The following is a 14,482-nucleotide window of genomic DNA, read 5'->3' on the forward strand; positions in this document are numbered from 1 at the left end:
GAATTAGGCAAAAGATAAAAAAGAAAGAATAAAAAGAAATGTCTGGAAAAGACGAGAAACGACTAAAAACAAATTCCCCTTGAGCAGCCTGTGTGATCGGCGGACGGAGCTGGACTGATGGATGCGAACGTGAGGTGACGGGCCGAGGCGAAGGGGAGGGGAGGTGAGGGGTAGAGGCGGAGCAACTGTCGGGGAGCTAGGGTGGAGCGGAAGGATGTGGTAGTGGGGGTAAATGATGAGGATGTATTACGTATGGTTTGAAAGATGGAGTTGTTTTTTGGCGGTCTAATATTTTTTAACCATTTAATTAAGAGGTCAAAAAGAATATTAGATCTCTCAGAAATTTTATTTAAATTGTAGTTAGGATTGAAGTATTGATCACAATGAATAAAACCATTTTCGACAATGTTCATGATTGGCCCTTTGTTTGCTATTTGAAGTATCTCAAAGTCATGTTTTATGTCAGTGAACTTATGGTTAGAGTCGTGAATGTGTTGGCCTAGAGCAGAAAATTATATCTTACTGCGTTGACGTGCTCTGAGTATCTGGTTGTGAAGCTGCGTCCTCAGATACTCGAGAGCATGTCAACGCAGTTTTTGACCTCTTAATTAAACGGCAAAAAAATATTAGACCGCCAAACAACTCGTCTTTCAAACCATACGTAATATACACTGACTTAGCAAATCTCATGGGGTAGTCACCTAATAGCGTATGGGGCCTCCTCTGGCCCTGCAAACTGCAGTGAGACGCCGTGGAAGTGAGTCGACAAGCCCTCTGGACACAGCTGACACCAAATCGTACGCAGAGTGGTCTGTTCGTGGGTGCAGGATCCATGGCACGGAGTCTGTATTCCAGGACATCACAGAAATGCTCGATAGGGTTCATATCGGGGCTCCTGGGTGGCCATGGCAGTCGTTGGACCTCCGCTGCATGTTCCTGGAACCATTCCCGGGCGATGTGGGAGTGATGTGGCAGTGCATTATCTTCTTGAAACACTGCAGAACCGTCTGGGCGCTGGAAGGCCAAAAATGGGTGGAGATGGTCTCCGAGCAGCTCAACATACCGCGTACAATTCAAAGTCTCTTCCAGAACAACTAGGGGGCCCATTCCATATCAGGAAATGCACCCCAGACCATAACAGAGACACCAGCACCCTAGACCACACCTTCGAGGCAGGCAGGATCCATCGCTTCATGTGGTCTGCGCCATACACAGTGCCTCCCATCGGCATGGTACAGTTGAAATCGTGATTCGTCTTACCATATCACGTTACGCCATTGTTCCAGTGTCCATCCCTGGTAACTGGCGACAAAGGCTCGTCGTTGTGCCTGATGACGTTGGGTTAACAGTGGCACGCGTGTGCGGCGCCGGCTCCCATACTCCATAGAACCCATGTTCCTACGGATTGTCCACTGGAAGACGTGTCTAGCACGGCCTGTGTTGAATTGAGCCGTGATTTGTTGCACGGTTGCCCGTCTGTCACTATTGACAATCCGTTTCAGATGTCACGGTCATTGAGGGTGGCTGGACGGCCGGTCATTCGTCTGTTGTGGACGGTGACATCCGCATTCAACCATTCACGATACACCCTGGACACGGTTGATCAGGTGAAGCCAAATTCCCGCACCACTTCTGAAAACGCACTTCCCATCCGTCGGGCACCAACCACCATACCCCCTTCGAACGGTGTCAGCTCACGACGACGTTCCATGTTACACTTGTCACATGCACAGCCACTGTTCACAAGGTCTCCTATACAACTGCCGCTGGCATGGGGGCGTGTGGTGCGCAGACAACACACCTGCGCATCGTGCTCCGCTATCCCATGCCATTTGCTCGATCAGTGTATATCCTCATCATTTACCCCCACTACCACATCCTTCCGCTCCACCCTAGTTCCCCGACAGTTGCTCTGCCTCTACCCCTCCCCTTCGCCTCGGCCCGTCAGCTCATGTTCGCATCCATCAGTCCAGCTCCGTCCGCCGATCACACAGGCTGCTCAAGGGGAGTTTGTTTCTAGTCGTTTCTAGACATTTCTTTTTATTCTTTCTTTTCTATCTTTTGCCTGATTCGGCTTTTCATTTCTTCTGCAGGTTCCAAAACTCCATATTGAACTGAGAATTAATTCTTTGGGTCTAACCAAGTCCATCACATGCACATTTATATTTTTTTGAAACCAAACCAATGATTAAACAAAGTGTCAACTTCACATGACACAACTAAAGACTTACACAAGCTGGACAAACCACCATGTGTACAAAACAACGGAGTCAGCATCATTTTTAAAAGGATTTTGTACTAAAATGCAATATCATCATGTACCATATTTTATTTAATATTCATCTATGCAGGTGTTACAGTGTGTTTGTGTTTGCCTGATTTAACTGCCGAAAGTAGTACCTCATGTGAACGACATGTGATCTATTCGCATTAGTAAATGTATTTGTAATGAATAGGAGGACCCCTAACAGTTTCAGTTATTGCAATCCCACTTCAATACGGGTCATGAAATTTCTTAACATCAATGAAGGAAGCTGAAGCCGAGATGTGTAGATCGAATCACAAAAGAGATACTGAATCAAATTAGTGAGAGAAGAGCAAGTTGGCTAAATTTGACCATAAAAGGAGACAGAATAATAGGACACATCTTAAAGACAACCAGGACTTTTTCAGTCAATTTTTTGAGCGAAGAGTAGGAGATAATGATGGTAGGAGGGGACAGATGTAGGATGTAGTACTTACGTAGAAATGAAGGCATGAAGAGCTGCATCAAACCAATCTCTGAAGAAACAACAACAGTTGGTAGCCTAATGATATCTACCCGTTTTGAATTCTGGGAGTAACGCCATATATGTTTCAGCAATTGGTGCCGGTGGTAATGAAAATGTTCCCAAAATCTGTAATGAAAGAGTCCCAAAAATAAAAACTTGGCAACTAACCGAGCCAAGTGTAAAGGAAGAATTCAGAGAAGGTGTGCGCAGGTTATTGCCAAGAGAAGAACTGAAATTGGTAGATGAAGAATGGGATACTCAAAGGCTATCAACGACAGAAACCGTGCAAGAAGATCCTTATATCAAGCAAGAACGTGGGAAGATCAACATTGAAATACAGGAGAAGCTGTCGCTTTACAGAAAGAAAAAATTACAGGTCAAACAGTTGGTTGTAGCTGAAAAGCAGAAATGCAAGGAAGATCTGGCTACCAAACTAATGCAGGATGGAAATAAAAAAACTGTTGTACAGTACTGTTAAGAATAGAAGAACTCAAAATGAATCTATCCAATCTGTAGAACTTCCTAATGATGAGGTGACTAGGGGGTAAGACCAAAATATTACAGGAGTTCCAAAGGCACTTTGAAACTTTGCTGAACTGTTATGAAAATGTCACTCCATTAGACGATGAAGCTTATGATTTTGGCAGCACAAATACCACTAGTCTGACATGGTTGGAAGTAGAGACAGCAATATCTAAGCTGAAAAACAAAACATCAACTGGATCAGATGAATTAAGTGTTGTGATGATCAAAGCTCTGAACAGGGTACTAAATAGAATCTGGAAAGAGAATGTAATACCCAATGACTGGAAGCAAGGAGTCATCATCCCATTGTTGAAAAAAGGTGATAGAAAGAAATGTACCAACTACAGAGGTATAACTCTGCTGTCGCATGGCCTCAAAATCTACGAATCCATCCTTGAGAGCAGGATTAGAAAATATGTTGAACCTACAATTGAGGAGGAAAACATGGATTTAGACCTCATAGATCAACTATAGACCTCATTTTTGCCACCAGAATGCTCTATGAGAAGTATTGGGAGAAAGGTAAAACACTTATAACTGTTTGTGTGTACATCGAGAAAGCATATGACCATGCAGGCATATATGGGAATGTTTGAGACATAAGAAAGTGCCCGATGACATCATAGCACGAGTACAACGATTATATGATGAAACCAAGTGTTGTGTCCAGATCCACGATGGAAGTTCAGGTTGGTTTGAAACGAGGAGTGGAGTCCAGCAATGAAGTTGTCTTTCACCACTTCTCTTCATAATCATAACGGACAAAGTTTGAAAAGTGGTTAAGAGAAAGGATCCAACAACTAATGCCCTGGTTTTTGCTGATGATGTAATGGTATGGGGTGAGACAGAAGCAGAAGTACAAACTAGACTAGATCTCTGGCATTAAGCTTTTACAACCTAGGTCTCAAAATCAGCAGAACGAAGACAGTTGGCTTGGTGATGAGTAGAAACTCTCCAACTGTTCATCTAAGAATTGGAGATGAGGAGATGGATATTGTAGACAACTTCCAGTATTTAAGTAGTGTTCTGTCATCAGACAATACCATAGGCCTACATCAAGAGATTAGGAACAGAATACAGAAAGCTTCCAAATTCTATCACGCTGTACGTCAAATACTTTGGGATGAAACATTTCCGTTAGTTTCCAAGATCAGCTTGTACAAAATATATCTAATACCTATATTGACACATGGCCTGGAAGCAGCAACACTTCTTCAGGCAACAGAAATGAAGTTCCTCCGTTCTTGTCTACAAAAAACAAAAATGGATAAAATAAGGAAAGTGGATACCTGGCAACAGCTTAGATTGCTGGAGACTCTAGAAGTGAAGAGATTGCAATGGTATGGTCACATGAAAAGAATGAACCCTCACAGGACTCCTCGAACATACTTTGACCACAATGTTCCTGGGAAGAGACCAAGAGGAAGACCTTGTGATGTTTGGGAAAAACAAATAACGAAGAACCTTGAAATTAGAGATGTGAACTGGTGTCGCATGTATGAGCAGCATCTGTGGATGGAGAGAACAAACTGGAGGCGGCTCGTACACAACCGCACCCGGCTTGCTGGAGCGAATAAATGATGATGATGAGGGCCAGGTTATAGGTCTGCATTACCTTTCCAAATAATGTGTTGCCAAAAGAAGTAGTGGTATGTGATATATAAATATATTTACACAAAATTTCAATCTGGTAACAACCAAACACATTAACATTCTCATGATCTTCACAACACTTGCGGTTAGAAACAATGTACATTACTGCAGAACGTATGCTAGAGGAATACAGAATTCCCGAAGCTCTCGGCCCTGTCCACCAGCACGGACACCTTTACGCCGCCCTTCTTGAGATTTTCTACTATACTCAGTTCCTTACATCGATAGAAAATGATCCGCAGATTTTTGTTCTTCACATGACTAGGTTCAAGTTTGCACGGAAGGTTATAGTGGAAATCGAATTTCAAGACCTGCAGTTGACTGAAACCACAACAATCTATCAACGATTCACTCGTCAACTTGTCGCAGGCGTAAAGTTCCAAGTGTGTCAGTTGCGAGATCTCCTTGAAATGCTTCACGTGATCATCAGTAATTTCGTCGTTGTAGCTTATGCTGAGCGATGTGAGTTTGTCGAAGTGGCGGAGATGTTCGCAAGTATCGTTTTCCAAGTTGTAGCAATAACGAAAGGCCAGTTTCTCAACGTGTGGAAAGTTCATGGCTACTTGGTCAAAAATATCAGTAGGCCTTAAGTAATAATGTAGGTAAAGCTCCTTGATATTTGGGAAGAACTTGAACGTTGCAAGGGAGAAGATGGTGATGTTGGTCGACGAATTTTCCAAGGCCAAGGATGATATGTTCTTCAGGTGCGGTACTGCCTCCAGGGGTAAATGTTCAGGACTTAAACTAGGGCACACGTGACGAAGGGACAGGGTTTTCAATTTGGAACACAGGGACAAGTAAGGCAGAATACAATACCCGTCAGAGGTAATGCATCGCAAGCCGAGTGTGTGCAGTTGATTCTGCATTTTGACCAGGAACAAGACAAGATCACTCTTGGAAAAGTATTTAACTTGGCACTCCAAGTGTTCCAACTTTGGGAAGTAACTGCTGAGGTACTGCAGCGTAATGCGAGGGATTCCTTTCTCGGTCAGGACGAGCACCTTTATGTTCAAAAACACCGGGCTGAAGACGAGCCTGTTCATGTCGCTGTATGTATTGCATGACAGGCAGAACCGTTCCACCTCATGACAACAGTCGCGTAGGATCTGGACGATGTCGCATCTGATGCTGCGCTTGGAGAAGTCGACAGCCCGAAGGTGGGGACGCATCCTCAACAGCGCCACGATCGAAGTCCGTTTGGTGTTCCTGGTCGGTTTGTAGACGAGGCTTCTCCATATGTGCCTGTCTCGCCACACTTCCTGCCATCGGCTACACACATAGGGGATGGACTTCACCAAGTCCGAGTAGGCGCAGAGCGAAAAGATCTTTAGCAGTATTTCTGCTGGCAATTCATCTGCACCAGAAGTCATCTCCACCGTGACGCAGCAGCTGGAAAGCAAATTATGTACTGAAGTTTTGTTCTTGAGAGGAAGCAACAGGGGTGGTTAGGTAAGAACTGCAATAAATGAGATTTTTTAACATTTTAACCAGTTTTTTAATTTATGAAGATGAATCAAATATAAACCAGAATTTTTTTTTACAATTTTATTGAATCCACCAGCAAGTACCAAACAAGCACCTCATTTTTCTATATTGTCTCCCGAATTAGACACAGATTTTTGCAATCGAATTGGCAACTTTTTGATGTCGTCCTCGAAGAAGAAGAATTTGTGTGCATGTTCTCCTCTACCGCTGCATTGTCATGAAATCATTTTCTTCCCAGTTCTTCTTTCAGTGGTCCAAACAAGTGGACTGTAAGGGAGTGTCCAATGTATTTCCTCCAGATTTTCCTGTGTTACAACAGCAGTGTGTGACTTTGCGTTGTCATGCAGGAGAACCACATCTCGGATCAGTTACTGGTGACGTTTATTTCGTCTGGACCAAAAGACGGCAGTAATAGGCTGCATTCACTGTCCTTCATTCATGCAGGAAATCCACCAGCAAAAAGCATCTTACTAGCAGGAAGTTGTGTTTTGGTGCAGCTCTACCTCGTTCCTGCCACTCCATGCTTGCTTGTTTTGACTCGGGTGTAATGATTAACCTAAGTTTCATCAGAAGTCGCAACACAATGCAAAAAATCGTATCCTTCTTCCTCGTAGTGCTTCTGATGCCTCTGACTGACTTCCTGGTGCGAATGCTTTTGTTCCTGGATGAGGAGGTGAGGAACGTACCTGGCACAAAATTTCCGAAGATTGAGTTCATCATTGATGGCGGCTTGAACACCTGCAAAGCTTATTCCTAAGAGTGAAGCAATTTCAGAAATGTTTACGTCGCAATCTTCTTCAGTAAGGTCACGTACAGCACAAATGTTGTCTGCAGTGATGGCTGTCCATGGCTGTCTTTTGTGGGGCTCATTTTCCACTTATTCCCATCCTGAAAAAAATTGTTTGTGCCATTGATACACCTGGCTCATTGAAAGAGCTGCTACCTCACAAACTGTGTACGGAGCCTTCTCAAAATTTCCGAAGCTTTGGTACCTTCTTGCTCGCTCATGGTGTACTGAAGCGAGTGGTCGTGTGTGACGCATCAAGACCCCTACTCCAGACATCCTCTCAAAGCCCCACCCATTTCTGTTTGCTACCAGAGCTCCTGGTTTATATTTGATGCACCATGTACTATTAATTTACTTTTTATTGTTAATTTCATTTTTTTTCACAAGTTGGTTTACAATGCACTGACAACGAAAACCATCTTCAGGTAATGAATTTCATATTATTCCGTACTGAAGAGCAATATTGTGTAAAACAAAAGCTAAAGGTTTCCACCTATTCAATACTATTTAAAGTTAGATATATTTGATGAAACTTCTACAACTCAGTTCTATTCCATTTATTTACTTTTGCTCTTTCAACTTTTTGAATGATCCATATTGGAAACAAATGAACATCTCAACACTTTCCGATCAGCATCATTCTGTTCACACTTGTTTCAGCTGAACTGAATTCTAGACGATTCTTCAAGTGCTAGTATTTTGAGTGTTTCACCTGGTCTTCTGTGAAGCGCATTCTTCAAAATGGAGGAAAACTGAGAACTTACACAAGACGGGCGACTGTGATGAGTGTTCAACATCCAAATCTTTACTTGTCTTTCACTGCTTGCTTCGTAAACTTTATCTATAATTCATGTCTTGCCTCAACTTTTATTGATTTTGACTGATGATGGTCTCTGGTAAGACCGAAACTAGTTTCATCAAATATATGTAACTTTTTATGGTTACAATAGATAGTATTGAATAGGTGGAAACCTTTAGCTCTTGTTTTACATCCAATTTCTTTTTTTTTTTTTTCTTGCTAGTGGCTTTACGTTGCACCACACAGTTAGGTCTTATGGCGACGATGGGACAGGAATGGGCTAGGAGTTGGAAGGAAGCGGCTGTGGCCTTAATTAAGGTACAGCCCCAGCATTTGCCTGGTGTGAAAATGGGAAACCACGGAAAACCATCTTCAGGGCTGCCGATAGTGGGATTCGAACCCACTGTCTCCCAGGAGCAAGCTCACAGTCGCGCGCCTCTACCAGCATGGCCAATTCGCCCGGTCAATTTCAATTTAACCTGTGCTACACGTCTTTTAAATAAACTATTAGTTGTACTTGATGAGGACTAGTTTAGAAGTAGTGCAGGATCCCATCTTCAGTACAGAAAGCAATGGGAATGGTGATGATTAGGGCCTGGAAGTTCATGAATTTGCATGGTTCTTTTTTCTTAGGGGTTAAAAATGTATGCTCATACATTATGTGCACGAATTACACAATTTTTGTTTTTTGAATATGACTTAGTGAACAGGTTTTATGGTTTATTATTTTCTTATTTTTTCATCTGGACCTTCTTGGCACTACCGTTGCACACGATGAAGCAACTCGTCACGTGGAGACAAATAATGCCAATGTGATGATAACATGCAGTGAATTCTCTACTGCGCCATCCTTTGGCTGGCTATAACTCTTAACGGTGATGTCCGTGATAGACGAATTATATTAAGTTACACGTATAAAGTGCGTGTTAAAAGTCCTTTAAATGATGTAAGTAAGACCAACTTCAAGCAGCAGATTGACTAATTTACAAAAAGACTGGGCGAGTTGGCCGTGTGGTCAGGGGCACGCGACTGTGAGCTTGCATCTGGGAGATTGGGTCCAAATCCGGCAGCCCTGAAGGTGGTTTTCCGTGGTTTCCCATTTTCACACCAGGCTGTAGCTTAATTAAGGCCACGGCCGCTTCCTTCCAACTCCTAGGCCTTTCCTATCCCATCGTCGCCATAAGACCTATCTGAGTCAGTGCGACGTAAAGCAACTAGCAAAAAATAAACAATAAAATTACAGAAACAGTTTTCAGGCAACTTAATATCTATGGGTAATAGCTACTGTTCTGTGGAACATCTGAAAAAAAATTTAGGGAGTGAGAAAAGATTTCAAGTAGCTCAGCACATTAACACAGAGAAACATAAAGAGAATTTAACTAGAAAACCTGCAAATAAAGAAAACACCTGGTAACAGTATTACACCTGAAAATAAATTAAGTTGTTTGTTTTTTCATGTATGATCCTTAGCATGTGTGTTCTTTTGTAGGCAGACTTATAAATTAACTAAGTTGAAACTTAAAATAAATGGCTTCAGATATTCCATATGACACAGCGAAAGGCTGCAAGATTCGTGCTTAACAATTTCAATCCTGGAGGTAATATGACAGAGAAACTCGGGTGGGAGACACGAACCCAGTTATATGCCATGTATAATACCTACTCCAACAAGCCAGCTTGGGTGAGAGTTGAACTGTCGACAGATCATCCGCATAAAGCAAAAGGTAGATCGCAGAAAACTATGGTATCAAATGTATTTACTGCATCAACAAAAAACACATAGAGGTGCCTTCGATGCACATTTGCTCAATCAGATTGGTAATTTTTTGATGCCGTCCTGATAGAAAGAAGAGGGACGTGTGCGGAGCCAGTTGCACACAAACTCTTCTACTTGCATCATCATCGAACCACTGTCCTCCTAGGTCTTGTTTGAGTGGTAAATAGTAGGCTAGTTGCAGCACGATAAATCTGGACTGTATGGAGGGTGTTCCAGAGGTGTCCAGTGAATTTCCTCCAGTTTTCCCGCGTTAAAACAGCAGTGTGCGGCCTTGCATTGTCATGGAGAAGAATGACGTTTTGGATCAGTTGCCAGCATCGCTCATTGCGATACGCAGCTTTTGCTTCATCCAAAAGGCGACTGTAATAGGCTGCATTAATTGTCCTTTGTTTGTGAAGAAAATCCACCAGCAAAACACCAGTGGAGTCCAAGAAAACTGTTGCAAGCACCTTTCCAGCAGATGGGCATTTTGGCCTTGACCAGACCTGCTTCGTCTCCTCGCCACCACTTCACGCTTTGACTATGGGGTGTGCACTTCTTGCTCACTCATGGCACACTGAAGCAGCCCAGCTCTCCAGCGTCGTTCGCACGCGCAAACCCCTTGTCCAGACACCCCCACCAACATCCTAGCAAAGCCCGCCTCAAAATTATTACTAACAGCAGAGGTACATTCAAATTCCCGTTTGTATTTGATCCGCCTTCGTACGTTGTTTATAAATTTCACTATGTTATATTTCCAATGTTATCAATTTTGTACGACTTTTTCTTATGGTTCAGATTGGTTGGGAAATTGTGTTCTTGGTTGCGTTGTAAACTTTATCTAAGGGTAAGACTGTGAAACACTTCTTTTATATCAGTGTGTATTGGTAATTATCTCCAGTGTAATGTCAATATGTTTTTGTAACTATTATACGAATTAAAAAATGTTTACCATTAGTTGTAAAGCCGTCAATGTAAAGGGCAATTCCTCCCTCGAGCTAATAGCTCATTGGGACAATACTTAGAATAAATAAATTGAATGACACACGTTTTAAAACAATGCCTTTTATTATACATAGCCTAGCAAACCAGTAATTTAGTACATCGTTCCTGATCAATGTAGATTTTCCTCTTCGATATTCAATATGAATCTGATCTTTGCACGAGTTCTTAGCCACTGTATTACAATTTATTACCAGTTTCATAGTACCTAGGTAAGCAAATAAATGGTGAGTACTGATGGTGGTGGTGATGATCCCTGTTTTAAGATGAAGTACAACTAGGCAATCATCCTCAATTAACATTAATCAGAGAGAGGGGGGGGGAACTGAAGAGATCCGACACTTCAAAAAATGAAGGTATTGGCCAAAGAAAGCAGTGAGAAGAGCGTGATAATGAAAGACTTCCTAGGCCTCCACACATAATACCGTTGGGGATGGAAAAGTACAAGAGGTGACCAACGCATGTCGCATGAAAGTGAGGAGCCTGGCACAAGTAAGTGGAAGGACTTAGCTAAGGGTCCTGGGGTCACCAACCCAAGCTCTCAACTTAAAGAGCCCCTAGGGCCCCTTTTAGTCACCTCTTACAATAGGCAGGGGATACCATAGGTGTTATTCTACTGCCCCCCACCCACAGATGGTTAAGTACTGAAGTGGAGTTCAAGTGAATGGGTCCCAGTCCTTCATCCTGGAAAATCTGGTCAGCCTAATATTACTGAACCCAAAACATAGGCTGATGCTTGGGTAAAATATAGCATAAATAGGCCAACTAATACAGAGGCTATCAGCTACGAGGACACTGGTCGGACCCCAGAAAGATGGATGAAGCTTCTGGCTACATGAGAAACAGTAATGATTAATGTAAGACCTCCTCTGACAATCATGGACATGGTTTTGATTTACTTGGGTAGGGTGAAATTGCGGGGCACACACTTGGTTTAATCCTTATCAGAGTTGTATTCCTGAAATGAATTGTTTAAGTAAGAAACTGAACAACTACAGAACAATAAAAGGACTGTAGACATGATATTGTATAGGCTTTTGGGCTTGTGCCGTGTCAAGCCTTTCTCGTGGACAGTCGAGAATTCTTCTGAGGACGCAGAGCACAGTTTTCTGCAAAACGTTAAGAATTTCACCTTATTTTCTTGACACGGCACAAGCCCAAAAGCCTATACAATATCATGTCTATAAGTACGGGCCATGAAAGCATTAATGGCAACAATAAAAGGACTACTTACTTGTTACGACTTCAAAACTCTTAGTAATATGGTTCTCTGAAAAACAGACTGGAATTCAAAAGGCAGGCAACATCAGACACAGAAATCCAATCACCTGAAGCTTGAAAAAATGTAAACAATTATGGAAATTATGATACCCTCACTCCCTTCTTTTTACAGAAATATGTTTGAGTAAGTATTTGTTTTTATCACATGGACTGGTGCCTCATAAAGTAGGAAAATAGACCAGTCTTATTTAACATGGAATTCAGACTGTACTCTAAAAATGCTGTTTTGTAAGCCATTTCTTTGAAAGTCTTCTCAAGATTTCATTTGCTGAGGTTGGTCAAACTTCATGTTTTCACAACAAACGTCCAGAAGAACATTTACATAGGTTACGGTATGTTGACACGTTAAAATAGCAAAATAGGCTCCTCTGTTTCTTTAAAAACGGTTGGCAATCACTAATTAGAAGTACTTTGATGAGGTTAGGTACGGTTCACCAATACATGCACAAAGCAAAGTTTACAAAGGAAATCGACCAGAGGTGAGGCTATTTCACTAGATAATTTTACAATACACCCTTGTTCATCGCCGTAGTTGGACCATAATATCGCAGTTACATAGTTAACTTTACATTTTTGAGGATAATTCAATACACGGTGAGTTAAATATTTAACATATCGTATTTAAAAGCTTCGGATGCAGAAGTTTAGAGCCATCACCGAAATTTATTGGTGTTTCTTTTTGACGTCGTCTTCTTACGTACGACCTTTCCCTACTCGAGATGACAGTTACACAAACCAAAAATTTACATCATTTCTACTGAAGGAAACAATTGACAGAATGATGATCATTCAACAGTGCTTACAACTATTACATTTATGCACTAAATGAGATTTACACAGTAATGTTGTATAAGAATACAGTTTTAAAGCATGAATTGAAAAGATTCGTTAAGTCTATTAGACTCTAAATGTTACATTTAAGTGAACGTGAAAACAAGAGTAATTAGATAGGAACTGAAAATAAACGCAAAATGTAAAGATGCATTTATCCCACTGTGAAGAAAACGAATATCCGGAAAGAACGCAGTCCACAGTCCTCACGTCACAGGTTGCACCTACACTCCTCTTGGGGTTGCACATGTTACAAACGTTAGAATAGGCCTAGTTAAATAATACCTCATACCTCATGTAACCTGATCATTATAAAATAAAATAAAACCTACTTCTAGAGTGGACATTAATAGCACCTCTCATCTCTAACACCTTGCAAGTAAATATCTATCTTGAATATTCCGAATATTCATAGAAGAGTTCTGGCATAAGCTGACAGAGTGTGCAAGTTAAGGATTATCTATAAAGTGGAGCCAGATTGAACCAGATACAATCATCATAGTATTTAATTATATAAGGAGCACTCGAATGAGTATTAAGTTTGTTGTCCCAATTTACATTGTGCTGTATTCTGTTAGAGTCTTTATTCTGTTCTTGCACTTTAGCAGATGGTAGCGGTCGCACTTTTCCTTACACAGTGTACAAACACAGTCATCTGTTGGATTGTGGAATTTTGTCTTTGCGCATATTTTGTGGTGGAAGCCATGTATTGCATATCTTGTTATGACATGTCTTTGCTCTTGAAGTTGCTTGGTCCAGTTTCGATCGATCATGGCGTCATTTCCGTAGAATTCGGGGTCTATTTCCGCGCGTTTCATGAGAAGTTTTTTCTGAAGCTCTTGGAATGGGCCGGTAGATGGCAGTGGTAGATTGAGTCGTAGATCCTCAATGAAGTAAGTTTCCCGTGCCAGTACATAAACAAGTCTGGAGGGTGCCAGTTTGCCTACTCCTAGGGCCTTCTTCAGGAACCTTGCTACCCTTTCTATCCTCTCCAAGTCACCGATTGTCAGGTTATCCCATATTATTTCGATTCCGTACGAGACAATTGGGGTTATTGCGGTCTTGAATAGAGTCATCGCTGTGTTAAGGGATAGCATAGAAATATTCTTGATATTGTGGATGGCTCTGATTGCTGCTGTCGTTCTGTCTATGACGTGGCTGTTGAAGGATGCCATGCTCGTTTGTAACGTGATGCCCACGTATTTGAATTTCTTGACAGTTTCTAGTGGTTTATTATTTAATGTTATAGCGTCGTCCTTGGCCGCCTTGCCACCTTTTCTGAAGACCATCTGTACTGTCTTTTCCTGGTTAATTTCAAATTTGTTATCTGAAGCCCAAGCTTCTAACTTCATCACTGTCGACTGTAGTTCTGCTTTTGAGCTCGATCCCAGAGCCATGTCATCAGCGTACATTATTAGAGTAGTCTCAGGGGAGTCCGTCATTATCTGTGTGATATCTGCCGTTGCTACGTTGAATAGTAGCGGGCTTAGCGGGTCTCCTTGGGGTACCCCGTTTGTTTGAATTACTTTCCCGGATGAGGATGCTCCATCTTCAATTTTGATTAGGTTGTAGTCTAGTATGGTCTCAACGAT

At 41.9% G+C, this 14,482-nt stretch overlaps 1 protein-coding gene across 1 annotated transcript; it reads right to left on the minus strand.

Moving 5' to 3' along the window:
* Positions 1-4,741: 4,741 nt before the first annotated feature.
* LOC136886454 (uncharacterized) lies at positions 4,742-13,541 on the minus strand. The gene is made up of 3 exons (XM_067159237.2): positions 13,223-13,541; positions 12,013-12,112; positions 4,742-6,338 (listed from the first exon to the last, which is right to left on the minus strand). Exon 3 carries the CDS (start codon positions 6,317-6,319, stop codon positions 5,069-5,071), a length of 1,251 nt encoding a protein of 416 aa, XP_067015338.2. The 5' UTR covers positions 6,320-6,338; positions 12,013-12,112; positions 13,223-13,541; the 3' UTR covers positions 4,742-5,068.
* Between the last annotated feature and the right edge of the window lie 941 nt (positions 13,542-14,482).

The sequence above is a fragment of the Anabrus simplex genome, chromosome X (genome assembly GCF_040414725.1).
Source record: "Anabrus simplex isolate iqAnaSimp1 chromosome X, ASM4041472v1, whole genome shotgun sequence".
In the NCBI taxonomy this organism is placed as follows: Eukaryota; Metazoa; Arthropoda; class Insecta; order Orthoptera; family Tettigoniidae; genus Anabrus; species Anabrus simplex.